Source organism: Amyelois transitella, chromosome 9 (genome assembly GCF_032362555.1).
Source record: "Amyelois transitella isolate CPQ chromosome 9, ilAmyTran1.1, whole genome shotgun sequence".
Lineage (NCBI taxonomy): Eukaryota > Metazoa > Arthropoda > Insecta > Lepidoptera > Pyralidae > Amyelois > Amyelois transitella.
This window is the reverse complement of record NC_083512.1, coordinates 4,420,219-4,442,635: the sequence shown is the minus strand read 5'-3', so window position 1 is coordinate 4,442,635 and position 22,417 is coordinate 4,420,219. Positions and strand designations below refer to the sequence as shown.

The 22,417-nt window shown below is 33.2% G+C and overlaps 3 protein-coding genes across 3 annotated transcripts; 2 read left to right on the top strand and 1 right to left on the bottom strand.

Moving 5' to 3' along the window:
* The first annotated feature begins 345 nt into the window (after window positions 1-345).
* Window positions 346-4,307, top strand: LOC106134730 (ras-related protein Rab-8A). Its single transcript, XM_013334852.2, has 5 exons — window positions 346-469; window positions 1,416-1,615; window positions 2,423-2,515; window positions 3,379-3,492; window positions 4,105-4,307. Exons 1-5 carry the CDS (start codon window positions 346-348, stop codon window positions 4,186-4,188), a joined length of 615 nt encoding a protein of 204 aa, XP_013190306.1. The 3' UTR covers window positions 4,189-4,307.
* An 863-nt stretch (window positions 4,308-5,170) lies between these two features.
* LOC106134731 (uncharacterized) lies at window positions 5,171-9,710 on the bottom strand. Its single transcript, XM_013334853.2, has 5 exons — window positions 9,473-9,710; window positions 8,888-9,079; window positions 8,313-8,448; window positions 7,727-7,862; window positions 5,171-7,069 (listed from the first exon to the last, which is right to left on the bottom strand). Exons 1-5 carry the CDS (start codon window positions 9,608-9,610, stop codon window positions 6,856-6,858), a joined length of 816 nt encoding a protein of 271 aa, XP_013190307.2. The 5' UTR covers window positions 9,611-9,710; the 3' UTR covers window positions 5,171-6,855.
* A 3,941-nt stretch (window positions 9,711-13,651) lies between these two features.
* Window positions 13,652-15,189, top strand: LOC106139963 (uncharacterized). Its single transcript, XM_060945916.1, has 3 exons — window positions 13,652-13,958; window positions 14,365-14,957; window positions 15,113-15,189. Exons 2-3 carry the CDS (start codon window positions 14,366-14,368, stop codon window positions 15,187-15,189), a joined length of 669 nt encoding a protein of 222 aa, XP_060801899.1. The 5' UTR covers window positions 13,652-13,958; window position 14,365.
* Window positions 15,190-22,417: the final 7,228 nt, after the last annotated feature.

Here is a 22,417-nt window from a genome sequence, read left to right as displayed (position 1 = left end):
GATACATACATATAGTCACGTCTATTTCCCTTGCGGGGTAGACAGAGCCAACAGTCATGAAAAGACTGATAGGCCACGTTCAGCTTTTTGACTTGATGATAGAATTGTGATGTATACCTAAAGATACTTTAACTTATTTTAATTTATAAGCTACGTTAATCAAAAATCTTACTAGGTACCTACATAGTCTAAATCTACACTAAGACTCAGGTGTTTAACGAATAAACTTGTTGCAACATAACATTAGGGCGACCCCACGCATGCGCACTTACCCTCATTGATTTTTCTCACATTTGACAGTTCCCCCGATGTTTTGAGCCAGTGCACGATCAAAAGTAAACAAAAATGGCTTTAGATTTTTCTGCAACGTATAAATTATTAGTTTTAGGCGATTCCAATGTAGGTAAAACGTGTATAGTGCATAGATATTGTGATGAAAGATACTACGATATTTACATATCAACAATAGGTGAGTTTGGCTTTCCTTTTACGAGCCTTTGTCATGTTGTGTTTTCAAATTCATAATACAATAAAATATTATTCAGCGAGTAGAACAATGGTGAAGACGCTGTAACGGCACTGCGTGGCTATTTTATAGATGCACTCGTTGAAAACCTTACAGCTTACGCAGATTACCTAGACGCTAAATTCACGCTTATGTATTGTCTTGGGAACGAAACATTGGTGTTCGAATTAAATAATACGCACTTCTAATTACTCTTACAAATATCAGAATTTATAAGTAGGTATGTTACTCCATCACTGGCATAGTACTTATACATTTTATTGCAATATCAATTAATTCTATAGTAAGATGTTAGACAGTAGGGTGCAGTAATCTCTCTTTAAAATAGTTCGTTGTACTGTCTGAGGTTCTTGACCGTTTAGGTCATAGTCACCTACGAATTATTAAATAGTACCTACTATTTAATAATTCGTAGGTACCAAATCTTTTTACTTGCGTACTTTATAACACGTAAGTTACTTTTTTATAAATCAGAAACGATCATAATGTACTAATGTACCTACATGTGTACCTACACAATATATATATCTAATTATTTCCATTACCTTATGGAAATAATTAGATATATTAACGTTTCTAATATAGTGTACAAAGTATTTAAAATATCATTTTGTCATATTTGTATTATATCAAAGTATTTATATAGGATTTCAATTCTAGTTGGTAAGAATTTATTTACCTGTAGCTTATTATCGAACGTCATTTATTAGTATTTAACAGTCCTACATGCTCGTAGCTCGATACTGAAAATAGTTTCTTAGTTCAGGATTTTGGGTGTGTAACAAATAGGTAGGTATCATATTCCAGACCATTCTTTTACAAATTCCAGATAAATTTGTATTTGAATATTAAGAAAAAAAAGCTCTAAGTATGTTTTTACGAATTCCAGGCATAGACTTTAAACAGAAGATCATAAACTTGGACGGAGTGCCAATAAAACTGCAGATATGGGACACGGCTGGACAAGAAAGGTTTCGTACGCTCACCACCGCGTATTATAGAGGCGCTATGGGAATTATCCTTATGTACGATATTACAAATTTGGAGTCTTTCAATCATTTGTCTTACTGGTTGAGGAACATTCAAGAAGTAAGTTGCCTGTTGAATTTTACATAGCAATGGCTTTGTTCCAAATTAATACTAGTAGGATAAGGAAAAAGTTAAGTAATTTTACGACACTTTGTTAATGTCACAGAGAGCAACAAAGGGTTATGACTTCAGCATCGCGCTAGTGAAATCACTTGTAAACAACATAATTTTTCAATTACTTAATTATCAATCCCTGACGCTTTTAGTAAATTGTTTAAAATATGCTCAGCGAATTTTGAAAATCACCTAAAGCTTATCAGTTATAAGTATTTCGATACCTATTACCCGCGTGAAATGTAATCTTTATTCGAGTTGGGGCAAAAAATATCTTTTGTTTTCAAGATACACCTAAAAAAGGGTAGGTATGTTAAGGTTTGGTCATGTGGAGACGATGAATAAAAGCAGATTGACTAAGCAAATATACAAGGAGTGTGGATGGAAAAGTCGGAGTGGGAAGGCCTAGACTAACGTACGATTAAATTTGAGACGTTCAAAAGGCAGGCGTAGCAAGAGGTCAGGTCAAGAAGTACCCGAAACCGAAAGAAGTAGGTATGCAGAGATCGTGGCAAGTGGAAATATGCAGTCTCTGCCTAGGCGTGATTTTATGGTTGTAGGTATGTTTGTATATACCTACCAAATAATGAACCAATACTAAACCTTTTACATTTAATTTTGCATTATGCAGTATCTGCCTAGGCGTGATTTAATGGTTGTATGTATGTATATAGGTACCTAATAATGAACCAATACTAAACCTTTTAAATTTAATTTTAAATATATAATACCTAAATTTATTTTTGATTTCAGTATGCATCCCCGGACGTGATCAAAGTATTGGTCGGCAACAAATGCGACGTTCACGAGAACCACAGGGCTGTTCCAAAAGAAAGGGGTCAGAAGGTAAACTAAAATATGGAATCACATCTTGTTGATTTCGGTCACCCAGGTGATTTGCCATAAGGTGATGTCAGGACACTCAAATGTGGAGTTTGATTGCCCAGGTGATATCATCTGGGTGATCAAAGTTGAATAAACCGTTTTTTCGATATATTATTAAGTCTTTACCTCTTAAGGGATAGACAGACAAAATGTTCTTGAAAGGACTTGAAGGTCAAGTTGAGTGACCGAAAGTTAAGATGAATTAAAAGCCTCCGATTCGTCGTCTCGTTTTATACGAAGGAGCAAATAAACAGTACAAAACAAAACAAAAATAAGTGTCAATTTGATTAAAAGTAGCTATAGCAGCCTCTGGGCATGGTGAAACGTACAAGTTGCTGGCTCCCAAGAAATGTGTCTATATGCCTATTTTATACTCATATTAATCTGTTAGGAAAACTATAGCATGTTAATGCTGTACAATTTTCATGGGAAAGTTACAAATTAAACGACCGTGTGTTGACAAAAAAGCCCCGTGTTGATTTACACAGTCTATGCCAAGGAAACTTAAAAAGTATATGGAATAGAAGGTCAAATTTGTATCACTTTTTCCCTAATTATCTATCACTTTTATTTGACGTCAACCAAAAAATACCAAAACGGCGGGTTGAAGTCAAAACAGGCCTATGCCATCTGACTTTTGATCTTTAATCCAACAAGGATTAAAGAAAGCTCATCAGATAACAAACAACAGATCTGACAACAAACAAAATCACCATAAATAATGGTGAGGGTTAAAAATACAAATCCTAAAAATTTATAGATTTGTATCGGAACTACTTATTAGGAATTACGGTAATAATTATAAAGGCTGTACCTATTTACAGATAGCCGACGATTTCGACATGCCATTCTTCGAGGTATCCTGTAAAAGTGACATTAACATAGAAGAAGCATTCCTAACATTAGCCAGAAAAATAAGAGAATACCGAGAAACCAAGGTAGATAGAAACAAGATAGATACCTACATATTACTTACATACTTTTATATGAAATACTTTTAAAAATAAACAATAACAGTTAGGATACATAAGAACATAGTCAAAGGCGCACCCCGAACTCCTCTCCAGAGAAATGAGGATGTAACGGAGAGTAACTCCGGGAAGAAGAAGACATACCTATTAGCAAAATATAAGATGACCATAAGTTGGATGTTAGCAAAAAGTTAACCACGTGTTTTCGACATTCCAAAAAACAAATTAATAAGGAATACTAGAATCCTAAAACGACATACCTAAATACTCAATTTTTTTTTTAAGAAATTTTCAATTTTCAAATTTGAATAAACCTGTGTCATTGCGTGGTGTCCGTTGAAATTTCAAATGTGGTCAGGTGTTCTGCTTTCGAGATCTTACCGTAGTACAAATAAAGATGTACCTACCAAATAGTACCTATGTTAATAAGATTTTCTAGTGTAAAATAATTTAAGAAATAACATAAGGGCCGACTTTTGGCGTCATGCCCGGTGATAGCGTTAGTTTGGATATGTTTATTCGTAGGGTATATTTTTCTCTTAATTTTTTTCGCTACAAATCATAATTCTTTTATTTCAGGCCGACGCTTTTGAACTGAAGGAAAGAGACAACGTTATCAAACCATCGGAATCCGAAACAGATGTGTCAAAGTGTAGCTGTTAGCCGTTTTTTATGTTCATAATAAGAACGAGTAATAATAATAATATTTCATCAAACACCTTAGCGGTAAAGGTAGATACAGTGTGTAGTTTTTTGTACAATAGGCTTCAGAAGCTTAGAATGCTCAAAATAAATCTTGAATTTGGTTGATTTCATATAATATTATAGTAATCTTACAACGAAATTAATAATTAATTTAACCAGTGACATTTCACGCAGAGGCGTCTGGCCCTGCCTTGATCACAGAAATATGTTGTGTAGCAGAAAAAGTGTTAATTGTATACTCATTAAATCACGCTTTGCGTCTCGTTTGTGTGTACTAGCCCCTACACAGGTCATAAATACTCAATGTGGACTTAACCCAAGGTTGAAAGTATTCATATGCTTGAATTTATGTGTAACCTGTATTTTATATACTGTTTTCAACGGTAATAAAGGCCTCAGCGTAATAATAATGACATATATATGTAACATCTTTATTGCAGTGAAAAAAAGCAAAAGAACATTACAACTGCAACGGCATATGCTTTTTTGTATTGAAGACTTTTTCGTTGGAATTATTTCTAAAATCTAAATACCCACTATACTTAGTAGTCCACTAATTGAGCAATAAAATTTTTGCTCAATTAGTTGACTACTAAGTATAGTAGTCAGGCCTTTTTATTATTTTTATTACTTAGATTACTTGTATTTATTTATTATTGATTTGAAATCGTAACAGATAAATAGTTACCTATCTTTTCGGCACACATGTATAGGTAGGCATTTCTATGTGCCCGATCCCGAGGCCCCAAATAATAAGATGCCCCACAACCCCAACACCCTGCGGTGCTAATTACGATCTTCGCTAAGGCATATGTTTTAACTTACCTAAAAGTTACTCTTGGTATGCACACAATTCATATAAATATTAAGATCTTATTTGTAAGGAAATTCATCTCTATTTAAGGCGATACATTTCATAAAACTCTCTTCCCTTCCAACACGCTACTTGAGAGTGCATGATAGCTAGACTTAATAAAAAATCACATTATCTATCGAATTTAAATATTTATTAAAAGATTTGTAACAATTCATATTTGTTATTATTAGGAAACTTAAACAGTGTGGGTCAGAAATACAGGATGAAGTCTAAATTTCTTTGGTTTCATTTATTTCATTCAAAATAGCAATAAAAAAAGACTTAAGTATAATTATAAAATTTCATTGACGATCTCCAAAATACAATTTTTTTTATTTTATTTCATATTATACAAAACGGCTCTGAATACTAAATATAATGGTAACTATCACACAAATGAGTAAAATTACACAGGATGAAAACTTAATTTTTAATATAGCCAAATAAATTTAACTTCAGCCTGTAGTTACAACTAATGCGATTATATTGGAGATAATTGCTTTTCATGTTATTATAGAATATGTAATCTTAACAATTATCAAAGAAGTATTTGATGTTTAGGAACTAACAGCTGGTTATATTGGCTTAAAATGTGTGCTTAGCACAGGGCAGGTCCCAAAAAGATGTAATTTAAGCTGCTGGGCAGTAAATAAAAATGTGTGATTTAGTGAATTTCGGTGTATTGAAGAATATATAAAAAATTAAATAAGAATACCTAATAGCAATTACACCTATTATTTTATTAGCTGATATAATAAAAGCTTGTTAAAATTTATCATGTGTAAAAAACATCTAATCTAATAGCTTTGGTCAATAAAGACTAGTTTTAAACCCACAAATTGAATTAAAAATTCTATAACTTTTTTTTTCATATTAGCACGTAGCACGTGTAAAAATTACATTATGAAAACATAAGCAGTTCTTTATTAAATTAAAGAAACATCTTGAGAGAATAGCCTAAAAACCATATAAATTTAGCCCATGTCTAATTAACAGTCTCCAATTAATCACATTAATGTAACAATTATACAACCAGCACAATTAATAATATTAGATATTAATGTTCAATGTATAATAAAGTTTTAATAAAAATTTGCATGGTCTATTTTTTATATTCCATTACAAAATCCTGATTAGTAAACATATATTTTATCTAAAGTAGCTTTCGCCCGAGGTTTCGGTCCCGTGAGTATTTTTAATAATCACAGAGGATGCAATTATCTATACCGGGTGGTTTTTAAAATACCACCTTGTTCATTAACTTTACTCCGCAGCATGGATCGCGCGACGCTGTTTTTATTGCGCAAAAAACTATCGCTGTTTCGGTTTTTATTATGACGTGAAACGAGACAGCGATAGTTCTTTGGGCTATAAAAACGGCGTCGCGCGTGAAGATTAATTTTTCGAAACAAATCTGAAGCGAAAAAAGTGAACTTTTTAAAAACATGACACTTTCTGGGTCAGAATTTGTATAATAAGTACTTCCATGAACTTGCAATTCACAAAATATTTGTTCTATGTTGAAAAGCCGCCATTTTTTGACTAAAATCTAAAAAGGCCAGCTGTAAAAGTGTGACATTAAGGGTACAAAGTTTTAGGTAATATTACTTTCAATACGTTATAACCTGACCAGGTATCGAACCCGAAACAATGTCATACTGCACCATAGAGACTAACTATAAATAAATATATACTTACATATATATCACACATGTTAAACTAACCTCAAAGTTCCCAAAACTTAAGTTAATCTAACTTAAATATAACTTTCATAAATTTAGTCTTGCCCTACTTCTTTTTCTTGGGTCATTGGACTCTAGTTTCGGTTCAACCTTAACGTGTTCTCTTTTAACACTAACCGTTGCTTGCACTGTGCGGTTCTCAAACACTGGTGGATTTCCTGGCTCGGCCATTGTAGGGACCTGTTCAGTCTTTATGAGGGACAGGGAAGGTTCTGTTTTCATAGAGACCAGTTCTTTTTTCCTGTAATTTTAAAAATTCATAATTAATTACCACAATGTGTGCTGTGTGGTTTTTGGCATTTAAGAAAAGGACTTCTTTAATCCCACTCCTGCGGCTGCTGTAATAGTTAACACTCATGATAAAAAAGTGTTTTACTATCAAGTTAGTTATACCGTGTGGTTCCCGACACCAATATAAAAAAAAGGAATAGGACCACTCCATCTCTTTCCCATGGATGTCGTAAAAGGCGATTAAGAGATAGGCTTATAAACTTAGGAGTATTATTTCAGGCGATAGGCTTGCAACCTTTTACAATTTGAATCCCAATTCTATCATTAAGCCGAACCAGCTGTTCGGCTTAATGCCTAATTTAATTTATATATTTTCAATACTGATATAAGCTCTGTCTGAATATAAAGATACATATGATATAGATATTATATGTATATATTTATGTTAGGTAATTACACATAATAAAAATATTTCGTTTCTGATTATAGCCCAGTAAAATACGACATTCTATTCTTTCTGGACGTTGTAGGCAGTATCGAAGGGATAAAATTACTTACAATATTTAGAAACTCAGGATAGCCAACAAGGCAAGTTTTTCATATATTTGATGCTTAATAAGACTCTCATGCATTAGGAATGATATATATAATAGAAATTTATACTTACACAATAATATTTTCAGGTAAGTCAATTGATCGCTCAAGTATAGTAAGAGGAATGTCTGAAAGTCCAAAACATTCTGAATAAGCTTTGAATTGATTCATGTGCTGTTCTTCATTGAATTTGGAGGTTTTGAAATGTCCTGAAATAGAAAAAACAAGTTAACGTTATGGTAAACGGTAATTACCACATGTGACAAGACATTGAAACAAGTCTACCTCTATTGATACATACATACATATTGAGTGGATGACTTGATATTTATAACACCAAACGCATTTTAAACAGGCACCATACCGATTCAATTACCGATGCTCAAACTCAGATTGTATGATATTTCATTTCTCTTCCAGCATTGTTACATAATTGCATACAATCATTATGTAAAAAAATAATTATCACTAATATAATACTTTTAGTTTTTTATTAATTAATAATAATTCATTCAATTCAAGTCAGATATCAAATTAATTGTCATGAGAAATTTCATTGGTACCTTAATAGTACCACTTAATAAAACTGTTAAAATTAAAATAAATGGTTGGACAAGGTGCATTTGTTAGACTAACAGATATTTTCTAAACCTGCTTACTTGCAACTTGAGCTCCTTCACTCTTGTATTCTTCTATTTCAAGGTCTTTCTTCTTTAGCAGATGCCGCAGCTCGCTTTCACTTGATTTCAAATCTTGGACCAGCTTCAACAAGGGCTGGGTAACTATTTGGAAGAACTGGAAAAAAAATTAAAACTCTTATAAAAATGAAATTTCAATCTGAATTAGAATCTTGCAGGGGTGAATATACATTAGGATAGGTGCTAACAGCAAAACAACTAACTTCTATAATCTTGTATTTATGCTAAAATTACTGTTGTTAATACTAATGAGCTGGTATCTTGCATCACAAGTCCAGATCATACTTTGAGGTTAACCCGATTATTGTACATAATTTATTATGTTTGTGTATTATCAAAACATGATCTTTATTGAATTTATTTTCTTTATTAATATACTGATTATTTACATTATAAGTTTTGGATAAAAACTCAATACTGACTCTTTAACTCCCTTATAAATTGAAGCCTGAATTCATTATCCACTTCATTAACTTAATATTGTTACACACAAGCTTCGCCTTTACTATACCACTTCTGTATCTTGAAATACATACCATTTCTTTAGAGCCTTCAGTAAGAGTCAAATTAAGTTTTAAAGAGTACCCAAATAACATACTCATGGAAACTTGCATTGTTGTACTATCAATTTTCACATTCGCTCTTTTTAGTTTGTCTGGATTTGAAAGCATTTCAATTCCTTTACTTTTCAAAGTCATGTCATCTATTTCTAATGTCGTATTACTAGCCTGCAAAAAGAAATGTTCAGATATTATCTTTTAAAAATATACATACATCCCTTGTCGGGTAGACAAAGCCAACAGTCTCAAAAAGAACTGAAAGGCCACATACAGCTGTATGGCTTAAAGTGGAATTGAGATTCAAATATTGACAAAAGAAGAATCCCAAGTTAATAAACCTATACCTAAATCATTATTAATAATACGGCGGGGTTAGACCTTTTGATGAGGTGATTAATAAAAAGCCAATAGCAGGATATATTGACCACCTAAATCATAGAATTACTACAAAAGCTAAACCAGTACCTATATCAAACCAAACTGTCCTCTTAGAGATAACAGAAGTTTCGAGAATGAAGGAAACTGTAGAATAAGCACAAAAATACAATTTTAAACACTTACTTTAAGAAGATTAACGAAATCATTTTCCGCGAAATGAACAAACCACAAAGCAAGGTAATCAGTTATGTATATTTCGTAGTTATAGTTTTGAATAAAAGAAATAAATAAGGAACAATAATTTGGGAAATGCTTCCACATTTTTCTCAAAAAGGAAAGGACTCACTTTTACAGTTTTGGTGGAAAATCAATTGAAAAAGATCAAAATAATATAAATAATAACTTTATTTACAGTTGCCAGCTATTGCCGATGAGAAGGCGCTAAAATCCACTAAATCGTCCCTGAAACCGCCAGCGCCAAAATAGGACACTTCATCTCCTTTTTCATGGATGTCGTGAAAGGAAATTGTCCTTTTGGACGATGGGCTAGCAACCTGTCACTACTTACCTAACTAAATCTTAATTCTATCATTAGGTAATTAAGCCATACAGCTGAACGTGGCCTTCCAGTTATTTTGAGATTGTGACCTCTCTCTACCCGTAACCGTAGCATATGCATGTTCCAGTTTTACTATGACTAAAACTCAATTAAATGAAAAATATGCGTATCTATTTGAAATTCCGTCTCTAAATTTGCCATTGCTTCATATTCAAATTTATTTTAAAACATTAGTTCAGTAGTGTACAAACATTCACACACATCAAAATTTACTTGTTTATATTATAAAGTTTGTATTCTGCCTTTTGTCTCTACATCTCCTGCTTTTTTTATAATCTGATCCGCTACGTTGTTTGAAAATAAGGTTGTGTAATGGAGCAACATTTCCTTGGTTTAGTTGACAGCTCGTCATTTTACATATTTCGGCATTTTCTTAATACGAGTACGTCACATTATTATCACGTCTCTTGGCTTAACTAGACAACATCTCCTACACAGTGCTAAACTCTGGGCGCTGACATGGCCAAAAAAGTGATAGATTTAGCGCAAAAAGCGATAAGTTGACAACACTGACTGAATTGAACGAATTGTCATTATCAATGTCAAGCTCAAACGTAACGCAGTTAAGTTTCTTTTCCATTTTGAAGTTTGAGACTAAGATCAAAAACCCTGCTGCCTAATCATTTGTAGAAGAAAGGAATGTCTCGTCATTATCTCTAAGTATATAAATTATCTGATTTTTTTTTTCAACATCCAAAGTCTAGTAAAGTACTATGAGACTGAGACACACAATTCTAGGAATTTTGTTCTGTGACACATCATTAGTAATAGACTTGGAATTCTTTTTAAAGGCGTTTGGCTAGCAACATGTTACTATTTTAATCTCAATTCCATCAAAAAGCCATACAGCTAATCGTGTATATATATATATATATATATATATATATATATATATATATATATAAACGTGATTATGTGTTAGTATTTATGCGAATGTAAATATTTATCTAACATAATAGCGTCGGTCAAGTCATGCCTATAATACACAAATATTTTCCAGTTGCTTCATTCATATCCAAGAATTGCTTGGCATTCCTTCAGCAAGTTTCCTCAAGATGACGACAAGAGTAAATTCATGGCCTAGGTAGAATTTGAACCTGTGACTGCTTGCGCATTTTATGATTTTCGATATTTGGCTTTTGGAGTAAAGATGTTGCCAAAAAAGAATTTTAACTAATGACCTATTTACTAACACCACTAACGCACACTAAGAACTTTTTCCTAAGATAAAATTCCATTCATTTCGTTAATGGGACAACTTAATTCGTCTTACGCTTAATTACTGATGATGCGACAGCCGTTGATGGAATTATGAATGATGAGGTTGGAGCACGATTTTATTAAGAATCTTATTCATTAGCGCTTCTATTGTTGATGAGAATTCATAGTTAAGAACTTAATGTGTATCTTCCTTAAAGTAATTTGAATAAGAAAAGTTGAAGTATCCATGTGTTCGCGGTACTTTAGAATAAGATCACTAATGTTTCCCATGGTAGACGTAAAAGGCAAATAAGGGCAAATAAATAAATCACTATTTTAACTCAATTCTATAATTATGCCATACGTAGGTACCTATGTAGATGTGGCGAAATCTATACGCCACAGGTTACAAAATAAAAAATAGGATCACGCGACGCTTTCAGTCATAAACAGCGAAAAACCTAAATCATGCAAGCAAATATTTTACGGATTGAAGCTATATATATATACAACCTCCGACACAACATCGTCGGAGCCGCGGTTCCCCAGGCATCACACCTACCCTGGCGGAAGATCTTCCCTTTGGTAGCGGTCTAGCCCGAATCATCGCCCCCGCTACATACCTAGGTAAATTATCGTAGTATGTAAGTAACAAACCTATTACATATTATCACTTATAGTACCTACCAAATCCAACCAAATTATTTATGACTTACGCCGCTATTGATAATATAGAATATTATAGGTAAATCAGCCAACATTAATTTCCATATTAACCTGGCCATATGAAGAAAATATGTCAGCCCGTGGACACATGCTACATTTCGAATACTGGGAAGGGTAGTGGGAAATAAATGACGTCATTTATCAACCCTAGATATACGTCGGCGAACATCAGCGCATATTCGTATGGAGTTTCGGGTTTTATTTTAAAAAAATAAGACGAATTTGAAACAGGTGTTGTTGGCAACATTTCATGTTTGCGAGCGGACAGTTTTCAGCTCAGTTTGGAACGAAAACTATGTTATTCCAATTGTGTTCTTTGTATGAAATCTAGGTAGTAAATGTGTGTATATTAAATTGATAGCCGCTTGTTAATACTTCGGTTAAGTACCAGTTTTTATGTTATACATACAAAAATTCACGCCTCTTTCCCGGAGGGGTAGGCGGAGACTACCTCTTTCCACTTGCCACGATCTCTGCATACTTCCTTCGCTTCATCCACATTCATAACTCTCTTCATGCCTTTACCAGGACGTCCGACGGCGACGACGTTTTATGTTATATCTCACTGTAAAAGCAATTGGTTAGTAATCAAATGTACAATATCTTAAAGAAGAGATATTGGCACGCAGGCGTGGAAGGAGGAGCGTTTCAGCGTTCGAGACATATGTAGGTTCAAACCCATGTAGGTAAAGAACGCTCCTACTTACTACTTAATGCATGATTTTTGTTCATATTTTAATAAAAAGAATGTTTTTCTAAATCTTTCCTAAGTTATGGATCATTGACACTGAGGTAGGATGAATCTCTTCTTTCTAAATGTTAAATCCTCAAAAACTTTAATTGAAATGACACGCCACAATGTTTTCCATTCCGAATGCACAACCAATCAACGCCAGTGATATCGCTTATTTGTTCGATGTCATTGCAAATTAACAATTAACTGAATTTCAATGATTTCAAATTGAGTTGGCAGCGCAGTGCAGAGACCGCATTAATAATAGGATGCAAAGTTAAGGTGTCGTTTCAATCGAATCGGTAAAATTTTTTTTTTCTTGATTAATTTTTCATAATATTTTTATACATTTATACATGCTTGTAGTTTATTACTGACATTTATTTAATTATTCTATATTTAATTATGTAAGTATTAGCATGTATGTTTAGTTAAATATGTTAAACGTTATTTATGCACACGCCATACCGCTCTAAAATTCATCTTTCCTCTCATGGGTCTACTGGAAGAGATTTCTTTTGAAATAAGGAGCACCTTTGTACTAGAATTATTGTAATAAATGCTCCTGTATATAATTTTGTGTACATAAATAAATAAAAAAATAACATGCAAGCTCGGTGGTTAAGGAAACTCTGGACTTCACGACATACCTGATTTGATCAAGGTACCTACTTTGGACTAGGCCACGTCCGACTTCAACCGTCCCAATCAAAGCCTCCTTGTATTGTCCTTGTATAAGTATTATTTGACAAATGTAGATATGTATATAATAAAAGGGACTTAATTATACCACACTTTTCCATAGTCATTACGTATTTCCTCAATAATGACATTACCTATCGAAAATCGCTTAGTAGTCATCGGGAATTAAAGGGGCCACTGTTCACTCTTCTAATTAATATCAACCATGAATTGTACGTTATTTTGACCTAAATTTCTGCATTTATCCCCTCCATAGTTCTAATATAAAAATTGTACCTCAGAGGCAAACGTCAAAATACGTATGATAGGTATATTTCAATTTCAAACAATTACCACCACATATCGCTCCTTCAATACAAAAGCACCACAAGTCAAAAAATTTCAAAAACGTTATTTTTGCATAAAATGCATCTTAAACGATGAAACTTTAATATTTCGCGAAAACAGCCATTGTTTTATGACTATAAACACCCGTAAACGCACACACGTTAGTTTTGTTTTGTACCGTTTTTGTAACTGAGTTCCGCGAAAAAGTACCATATTGTCAGTTGTCAGCAGTCATTCGGCACAAGCACACGCTTTTTTTGTGTAAAACTACCACATTCCAAACAACTGCTAAAAGACGCGTGAAATCATATATTTAAAAGTGCCACATTCAAAAATAATTACCTTTTGCAGATCACATACACGTAAGTATCTTATCATTTTTATATGCAATAGTACAATGTTTGCAAATTGGTTAGTTTTGAATTAATACATGTGGTATTTGCTCTTATTTTTGTATGCAATACCACCATATTTTGAATTAAGTGGGTTTTGCAAATAAAATTCTTTAAGCTAAAGTATCGTATTTCGAAATATGGCATTTTAGTATTTGAAAGTAATCTCTAAATAGATGTTATTTTTAATTAAAAAGCAATGTTTAGTTTTAATGCTGCTATTTTGTCTGAAAGTTTTTTATTGTACACTATAAGCTTCAAGTGACAAATCCCACTTTCGTTGCGGGCTATACCTACTCGTTCCATGTAGGTATCGCGCAAGCCGCAGTAGGGTTCAACAACCTACCTACTCACCTTACCTTTTTTTTTTGTTCAGCATGACATCAAGAGCGTACCGTATTTTGAACTTGGTACCACCTGAGGAATATGATGCTGATGAGATAGAAGATAGCAAATCATCCGTACCAGATAGTCAATTTGATTTAGATATTCTCAACTCTGATGAAGAAAACGAAGATATTCCAGAAACGCCATCAAAACACAGAACATTCAATAAACCATCTTTAGTCATCCCAGAAACAGACTCAGACAGTAACTCTTCATCTGATGAATCTTCTAGCTCTTCGAGCAGTTCTAGTTCTTCAAGTAGCTCCAGTTCTACAAATAGCCATAATGATTTCTCATCCGATGATAGTGTCAAAGATCCTACGTATGAAGATCCATTTATTAAAAAACGCAAAACCCAGTCAGATTCCGAAGAAGAGCAACAACCACAAGCGCAGTTACCTGGCATTCAAGATTTTCCACAATCATCAGCCGTAGATAACCAGGAGTTATTCAAAATTAATTCACCATTACCTAGAGTTGATGACCAGCCATCTAGCGTTGACGAGCACCCATCTAGCGTAGACGAACAGTCTCCTAGTGTTGTTGCTGTGGGCAACAAAATAACAAATTCATGCTTGCAATGTACCAATATGCGACTCAAGAATTGCCAAACATCAAGAGTATTACTCATAAGTTCCTTATAAAAGGCCACACACAAAATGAAGGAGACTGTGTTCATTCGGTCATTCAACGTAATATTACTAGAGCATTAAAATCATCTCCAATTTACGTTCCAGACCAGTATATCACTCTGATTAAAACAGCGAAGAAAACTGGAAAGCCTTATACTGTTACTGTAAGAACTGACACATGATAATTTTTTTGACCTCAAATCTATGTGTATAGGAAACTACAATATAGATGATAATGGCAATAAATTCAAATGGGCTGATATAAAGATTCTGAAGACAGATAAAGTAAGCAATGGCATATTTTTCTTTAAAACGTCCTACGAAGACGAAGAGTTCAAATCGGTATCTACGTTGAGAAAACGCCGCACGAAGTCGAACCCAGTACCTGATAATAATTTGACTCTAAACCAACTTTACACTGAAAAGCTTACTGTTCCTGAAGCAAAAAAGCATGGGATTCTAAAGCTAATCCAAAAAAATGTCGTGCCAAAATTTTATGAATCTTTTTATAATAATCTCTAAATTCGTGCATAAGTTACTGTTGTGAACTGATTTTTGAACTAAAACAGTTTAAGTTTTTTTTATACCTTTACGAGCATTACGCTCCATGTAGTTTTAAGTCAACCTTTTATAAAAAATATATTTTTGTAAGAACACTTTTATACCACGTTTATGTGCTTTATTTATGGTTGTGATTAGTGTAGAATGTAGATCAGGGAAATAATTTTGGAGGTGTCTACTCCATAAGTAAAACAATACGAATTAGTATTATTCCATTGAAAAAGTCTGATTTGATCGTGACTAGGTATAGCTTAAAACATTTTATTATTAAAGTATAGTTATTTTTTACTTATTATTTCTTTAATCGGTTGTTCAAAGAGGTTTCAGTGAACGTAAAGTGAGAATAATTACAAGTACCTACATTGTTGTAACTGATAGTTGTTAAGTTTTAGGAGGCTAGTTAAATACCTGGATAGTGTATTTACTATTACAATAATTCTTATTATTTGTTTTGTTAATTCTATGCAAGAGTTTTTTGTTTTTATAGCTTAAAGGTTTGTTTTGTTTGTATTAAGTTAAAAACTTAAATTTATTCCTCTTACCTACTAAAAAGGTAATATATTAATTAGAAGACTTAAATATTGATCTCATGGTATGTTTATTTAACTTGAAAACTGATAATAAAACTCAAATTTTCCTTATTATGTTGGTTTCATTTATAAAATTTGAATGTTCTTGAAGTCGAAGTCTATATACAAAACTAACTTATCTGCATTTTTTCGAGGATCTATTTGAGGTATGGTTAAGATTGCTTTATTTAATAATAGTCTATTTAATTACGCGTCTTTTGATACCAAAAACATTACTTAATTACCCATAGATTATAAAAAAAACACAAAATTATCCAAATTATTTTTTCAAATGCCTCTCCTGAACAATTTGCTTATTTTGACTTGTGGTGCTTTTGTATTGAAGGAGCGATATTACCACATCTTTCCTTACGTTGTCGTCTTAAATGCCTAATCCCAAATCTAATATGCCATTCTATCGATTGACTTTTAGAATTCTGAAAGTGTGTCCATTCCCTCTTGTAATTTTACTCTTTGCGTTCACGAAGTTCGCTAGTTAGCAATAAATTTCGTAGGGACCATTCAACTGCCTGTGTGTGATTACTGATCACAAGCAACCACTGTTATTGCATAATCCACACAACAAATCAAGTTAAAAGCTGAGAGCGGACGTAGCGGACGGAGCGGCGTACATTCCAAACCGCATCATCCTCCCCATTGAAACAAAGGTATGAAAGATAAGATAACCAAGTGTATTCAAAACTATAATAACTGTGATCGATATGTCATAGTGACGACGTAATCCACATGTCCAATATAATACCGGTTCGAGTAAATAGGCACGACATTTTGAAAGGAGCCTCAAATTGATAGTAAAATTATCCAGAAACGAAGTGATAGGTACGCAAAAAGCGATACCGTTTTTCCACAATATAAGTAACGCTTATAACTTGTCCCATAGACTTCACGACTGTGCCCAACGATGCCCGAAGACCAACGATGCTTCCCTAATCCGACCTACCAAACTTGAGCGTCCATCACATCCATTTAACAAGATTCGCTTATATTGCTTCACTATTGCCTATTAATGCTCACAACTTGCTAATGAAAACTGTTCTTGTTCAATAGATAGTTCTAAAGTTGAGCAATTAATGCGTTACAATTATACTTTGGTTAGTTATTGCGTATTGTAGTTATTTGTTAGATAAGTTGTTTGTTTGTTTGTTTGCGAGATTTTCATTCTTCTTCTTCCAGGCGTTTGTCCCGGTTACATCCTCACACACACTCTGGAGAGATCGAAGTGAACCGTTTGACTATGATTTTCGTTCAGGTAAGTTAGATTATTACATGAAGAGACTCCTGTCTGACTTGCGCTACCTTTGCAGGAGACCAAATACCCAACCAACCAATATTTGATCGTGGTTATAGCTAAGATAAGAAATTTAATTCTATACGAATAGTAAAATCTGCATGACGTTGGTTGCTTTTGCTTTCAAAACTGATAGGCAATTTCCCAAAAAACATTTACAACACGAATTGATTTGGCCTATTTTTGTATTCTACAGACAGTATGAGAAGGCATTATTAAAAAGAAGGCAAAAATAATGGACAAGGAAATAACAATAACAAAATGTAAGAGATATCCCGCTGAGATGAAGTGATTCGTTCAAAAGCAAACAAATTATATCTGAAGTGTTATAGTCTTTATTCAGCGGTTTTCTTTTACAAATTCTTTATTTTTTTTTTGTATTTTGTTTGGCTTATCGGTGGCGCGGATCGGAAAATATTTACGGAAACAATAAGAAAGAATTGTTTGTGAATATTTTACTATTCCGATAAACATTTTTTTTATCATACAGTGACAATTTTTTTTTTACAAAAAGTGGAATTATTTTTTCGTATTTTTTAACGTAGTATGATAGAAATGAAGCAAATGAAGTTTAACAAAATTCAGCTACCCAGTATTAAAAGCTAGATCAAGAGTATTCTAAACCGAAGAGCATGCATGATAAGATGTACATACATACATACATACATATGATCACGTCTATATCCCTTGCGGGGTAGACAGAGCCAACAGTCTTGAAAAGACTGAATGGCCACGTTCAGCTATTTGGCTTAATGATAGAACCGAGATTCAAATAGTGACAGGTTGCTAGCCCATCGCCTAAAAGAGGAATCCTAAGTTTATAAGCCTATCCCTTAGTCGCCTTTTACGACATCCATGGGAAAGAGATGGAGTGGTCCTATTCTTTTTTGTAATAGTGCCGGGAACCACACGGCACTAAACTAAACTTTATAAGATGTATAAAGGAAAAAAAAAGAAAAACCATTTCTATGCCAGCCAGAACCATTGTAGGTATCAAATATTTCACATAGTCGCGGTATTACATCACACCAAACAACGCTTATATTCCTTCCACGTGGAAACGTAGAGAGGCTCTGAATGTTAAGAGCATGCCACCATTCGCCACGATATGCCTAAAACACAAAAGGAATGCATTACATTTCTGTTGTACGTATGTACGCCATGTTTGAATGACTGTGTTACCGCAGACTACCGACTAGTCGTTGGGCGTTTTAACCCGGGATATATGCATGTTGTGAGAGGCAATATCAGAGACCATTTCAATCGTACTCTGCTACTCGTATGTCTAAGACTACATTATGTACTAGTAAATGTTACGTTGCTTCTGACTTTTGTGACACTATACCATACATATGTTTATATACATATGGTTACGTCTATATCCCTTGCAGGGTAGACAGAGCCAACAGTCTTGAAAGACTGAATGTCCACGTTCAGATATTTGGCTTAATGATAGAATTGAGATTCAAATAGTGACAGGATACTATACCAAACGTTTTAATACTACCTCTCAATAATAGCTTTAAAACTACACAGAAAATCGAGTGCGATGTAAGACACACATACACATAATTGCTATAGTTACAAATATCATGTAGTGTTTTAATAATATTTTCCCGATTTTTATGTTATTTGTTACTTCTGTTTATTTATTTTCTTTATGGAAATCTAAATACTTATTGAGCTCATTAATTATAGATACTTACTACCCATAATGGGTAGTAAGTATCTATAATTAATGAGCTCAATACTCACTACCTAATTCAATAAAAAATATATAGAACTGGCAAAGTACGAGCTATTGCGCACAGATATTGAAAATGTGTATTTTGTATTTAGTCTTAGGTAAAAAAAAGATTGTTTGACATAAAATACTATTTGTATAAAAACTGGTTACTTAGTGTGAATACTACTTTATGTGCTTATTCCTTAATAAATTAAACTCCGATTTAGGAGTACGCACTAATTAAAAGTTTTACTCGATTAGATACTAAGGGAGTCAGATGCCCCTGAATACCTACATCTTTAGAAAACTAAGACTATTTTCCCCTTTGTTGAGAAGCTATCGAACGGACGCCTCTTATAGCTATTTAAATAATACATTTGCTCTCCGATTGAATTTATACGTTTGCGAAAGACAAATTATACTGAAATAAATGTAGATATCTATTATAAGAGCTTAGTCGAACTTTAAAGAGAAACACCCCAAACTCTTAAAAAAACTTATAAAAATACGTTCGACCAACAACTGTTTGCTTAAAATCTTCTGAACCGATTGAGTTGAAATCCACAATATTTTTTAATATTAACAAATAATCGCTCCCAGTTACCAACAAACTAGTGAATTTCAAGTGAAGTGATGAAATACGATGATGAAGCATTATTTGAGCTTGCTTGCTTCGCCGAAGATCTCTTGGTTACCATCAGGCATATTAAAACTTGGGTCTCGCTTAGGTCCTAACAAAACTGAATAACTTTTCTTTTATGTCATAAGTCATGCGAAATTAATTTTCGAAACAAAAAATATGTAAACGATTATATAAGTGTTGCAGATTTGGCATTTACAGTTGGCTGCTTGAGTAGATAAATCGCGGACGATCAAAATTTATAACTTTACCGACTTAATTTAGCTCTTAATACGTATAAGAAAAATAAGAAGCTTACCTTTATGCGATGCACCAGTTTTAACTTAAAATGTTTGGTGAAGTGTTTCTGCCTCTGAGCTACAAGTCCCGGGTTCTAACCCGGGTAAGATCATGATGAAAACCTAACTTTTCTGATTGGTATGGGTCTTGGATGTTAATACGTATAAGTATATAAAGACAGTTAATCATGTCACGAATATAATAGCATGTTGTAAATATTGCATTATTTTAATACACATATTTTTTGTCCAGGGATAATAAAATTGATATATTGTTAGCATAAAGATGAGTTCCAATAAATGTTTGTGAAAGCAATAACTCTTACATTTTTATATTCTGGAATATGTAGCCATTTTCATTTTAAAAACAGCATTTCACGTATTTTATGGTAACTACAAGTAAACCAGAATGAGTATCAATCAATTCGTAGAAATAGTAAAAAACAAAAAATACAATATGTTAATGATAAAAAAGTATTTTTCATAGCTCATAATCAAGCAAAAAAATAAAAACAATAAATACTAAATAAAAAGTGATAATAATCTCAATTAAATTAGAACAATTAAATGAAAACAAGTCAAAACTAAACATTGGTAAACAAACCCGCAACACAGGTCGAACTATGGTTAAACTCTGTTATAACGCGGTGAACATTCCCCTAACTCCCGAACCCGACTGGTCACCGATAAAACTATGTAAGCGCCATTTTAGCGCTATCGTGACATTTAGGGGGTATACACACTAGCGATATCAGCCTATAAGGATATATAGAGGATATTACTCGGCGCGCCAAAGCGGAAAACCGAAATTACGTAGACGCAACATTGAATTTTGCCCGTAATCTGCCCTCAGTTGCCTCCCGGCAGATGCCACAGTATTAACATGCAAGTAGAACAAGTAATTGTGAAATTCCAACAGCTCATATATATAGTGTAGTGACAATAAAGATGCATTATTATTATTATTTTTTCTTTCTGACTGACTGAATGATTGACATGACAATATACTAAAACTAACACTAATTGCACTTATTCTGAAATTTTCTACGTAGTACATTAAGTACACATTTAAATAATTAAATAAAGATTTCAAAGGAAAGATAAAAAAGATTTAATCTTCTGTAAGTAATATTTCATAATCTTGCCATTGTTAGTAATAAGTATTGGCGCAGACTTTCTGATTTTATACAAATTATGCTGACAGTAAAAATTAAGAGCAGTAAGTGTGATCGACCGTGATGCCACTTTGTAGAGTTAATTGATGTTTAATTAAATGCTTTGGCGAAAAATATTTCATCTAAGATAAATCCAAGATAATCAGAAATACTTTCAATTTGGAGGTTTTCTTATTACCTTCGATTAGAAAACAGGAAAAGATGTCAGATGTCTTGGGTATAGTATACATACATAAAGTCACTTCTATATCCCTTGCGGGGTAGACAGAGCACAGTCTTGAAAAGACTAAAAGGCCACGTTCAGCTGTATGGCTTAATGATGGAATTGAGATTCAAATAGTGACAGGTTCTAGGACTATATAGTACATCGCCTACAAGAGGATTCCCAAGTTATTAAACCTATTCTTTATTCGCCCTTTACGACATCTATGGGAAATACCTAGCCAACAGAAGACCAAATATAATTATTCACACAGAACCTGTCAACACTGTTTTCGCATCCAACCAAAACTATAAATTGTCTACCTATTTGTATAAGTTGTTAGACAAAAAGATAGGAATTTTGGCATTATCATCGTGGTTACAGAACCTAAATTATGACGATACTGAGGCATTGCTAACTCGTGTGGTCTAAAGGAGACATTCAAAATATTGATTTTAAAAAGTTGTATTTATGTTATATGGTTACGAGTAATTTTTAGTTAACTCATTAGGACATTTGGTGAAAGAGCGAGACTCATCAGACATAGGTTTTTTCTAACTTAATTGATGGGTCTTTGCTACCTGTGTATTATGTTATATGTTAAAAGAATAAAGAATTTTGATTTTTTTTTAAATATTAGGAGTGGTTCTATTTTAAAGATCAGGAAACCACACGGCACAGTATCTTTCTCAAAGTAATGCCTTATATTTGATTAAATAATAATATCAGTGTTGGATCAATTTCCCTAACGGAGAGCCGAGAAAAGACCCCTTGATGTCATTAAAAGGCACCCTTAGGAACAGATATAACGACCAAAATTTCCATATTATATTGGGCGGTTACGTCACCTGGCGTGTTCCCTTTGAAAATATTTATGACTCGGTATGTGACAATTTGTCGATTCATATTTTAAATAGGACTTAATAATTACTTGTGAAGAGGTCGTGAGA

Excerpts from the sequence above, each read along its gene's own strand:
- LOC106134730 (XM_013334852.2), top strand. The coding sequence starts at position 346 with ATGGCTTTAGATTTTTCTGCAACGTATAAATTATTAGTTTTAGGCGAT. Across the intron at positions 1,616-2,422 it reads GGTTGAGGAACATTCAAGAA|TATGCATCCCCGGACGTGAT; the intron begins GTAAGTTGCCTG and ends TTTTGATTTCAG. Across the intron at positions 2,516-3,378 it reads CAAAAGAAAGGGGTCAGAAG|ATAGCCGACGATTTCGACAT; the intron begins GTAAACTAAAAT and ends ACCTATTTACAG.
- LOC106134731 (XM_013334853.2), bottom strand. The coding sequence starts at position 9,610 with ATGTGGAAGCATTTCCCAAATTATTGTTCCTTATTTATTTCTTTTATT. Across the intron at positions 9,080-9,472 it reads ATTTCGTTAATCTTCTTAAA|GCTAGTAATACGACATTAGA; the intron begins GTAAGTGTTTAA and ends TTCTTTTTGCAG. Across the intron at positions 8,449-8,887 it reads CTGAAGGCTCTAAAGAAATG|TTCTTCCAAATAGTTACCCA; the intron begins GTATGTATTTCA and ends TTTTTTTTCCAG.
- LOC106139963 (XM_060945916.1), top strand. The coding sequence starts at position 14,366 with ATGACATCAAGAGCGTACCGTATTTTGAACTTGGTACCACCTGAGGAA. Across the intron at positions 14,958-15,112 it reads AACAAATTCATGCTTGCAAT|ACCAGTATATCACTCTGATT; the intron begins GTACCAATATGC and ends TTTACGTTCCAG.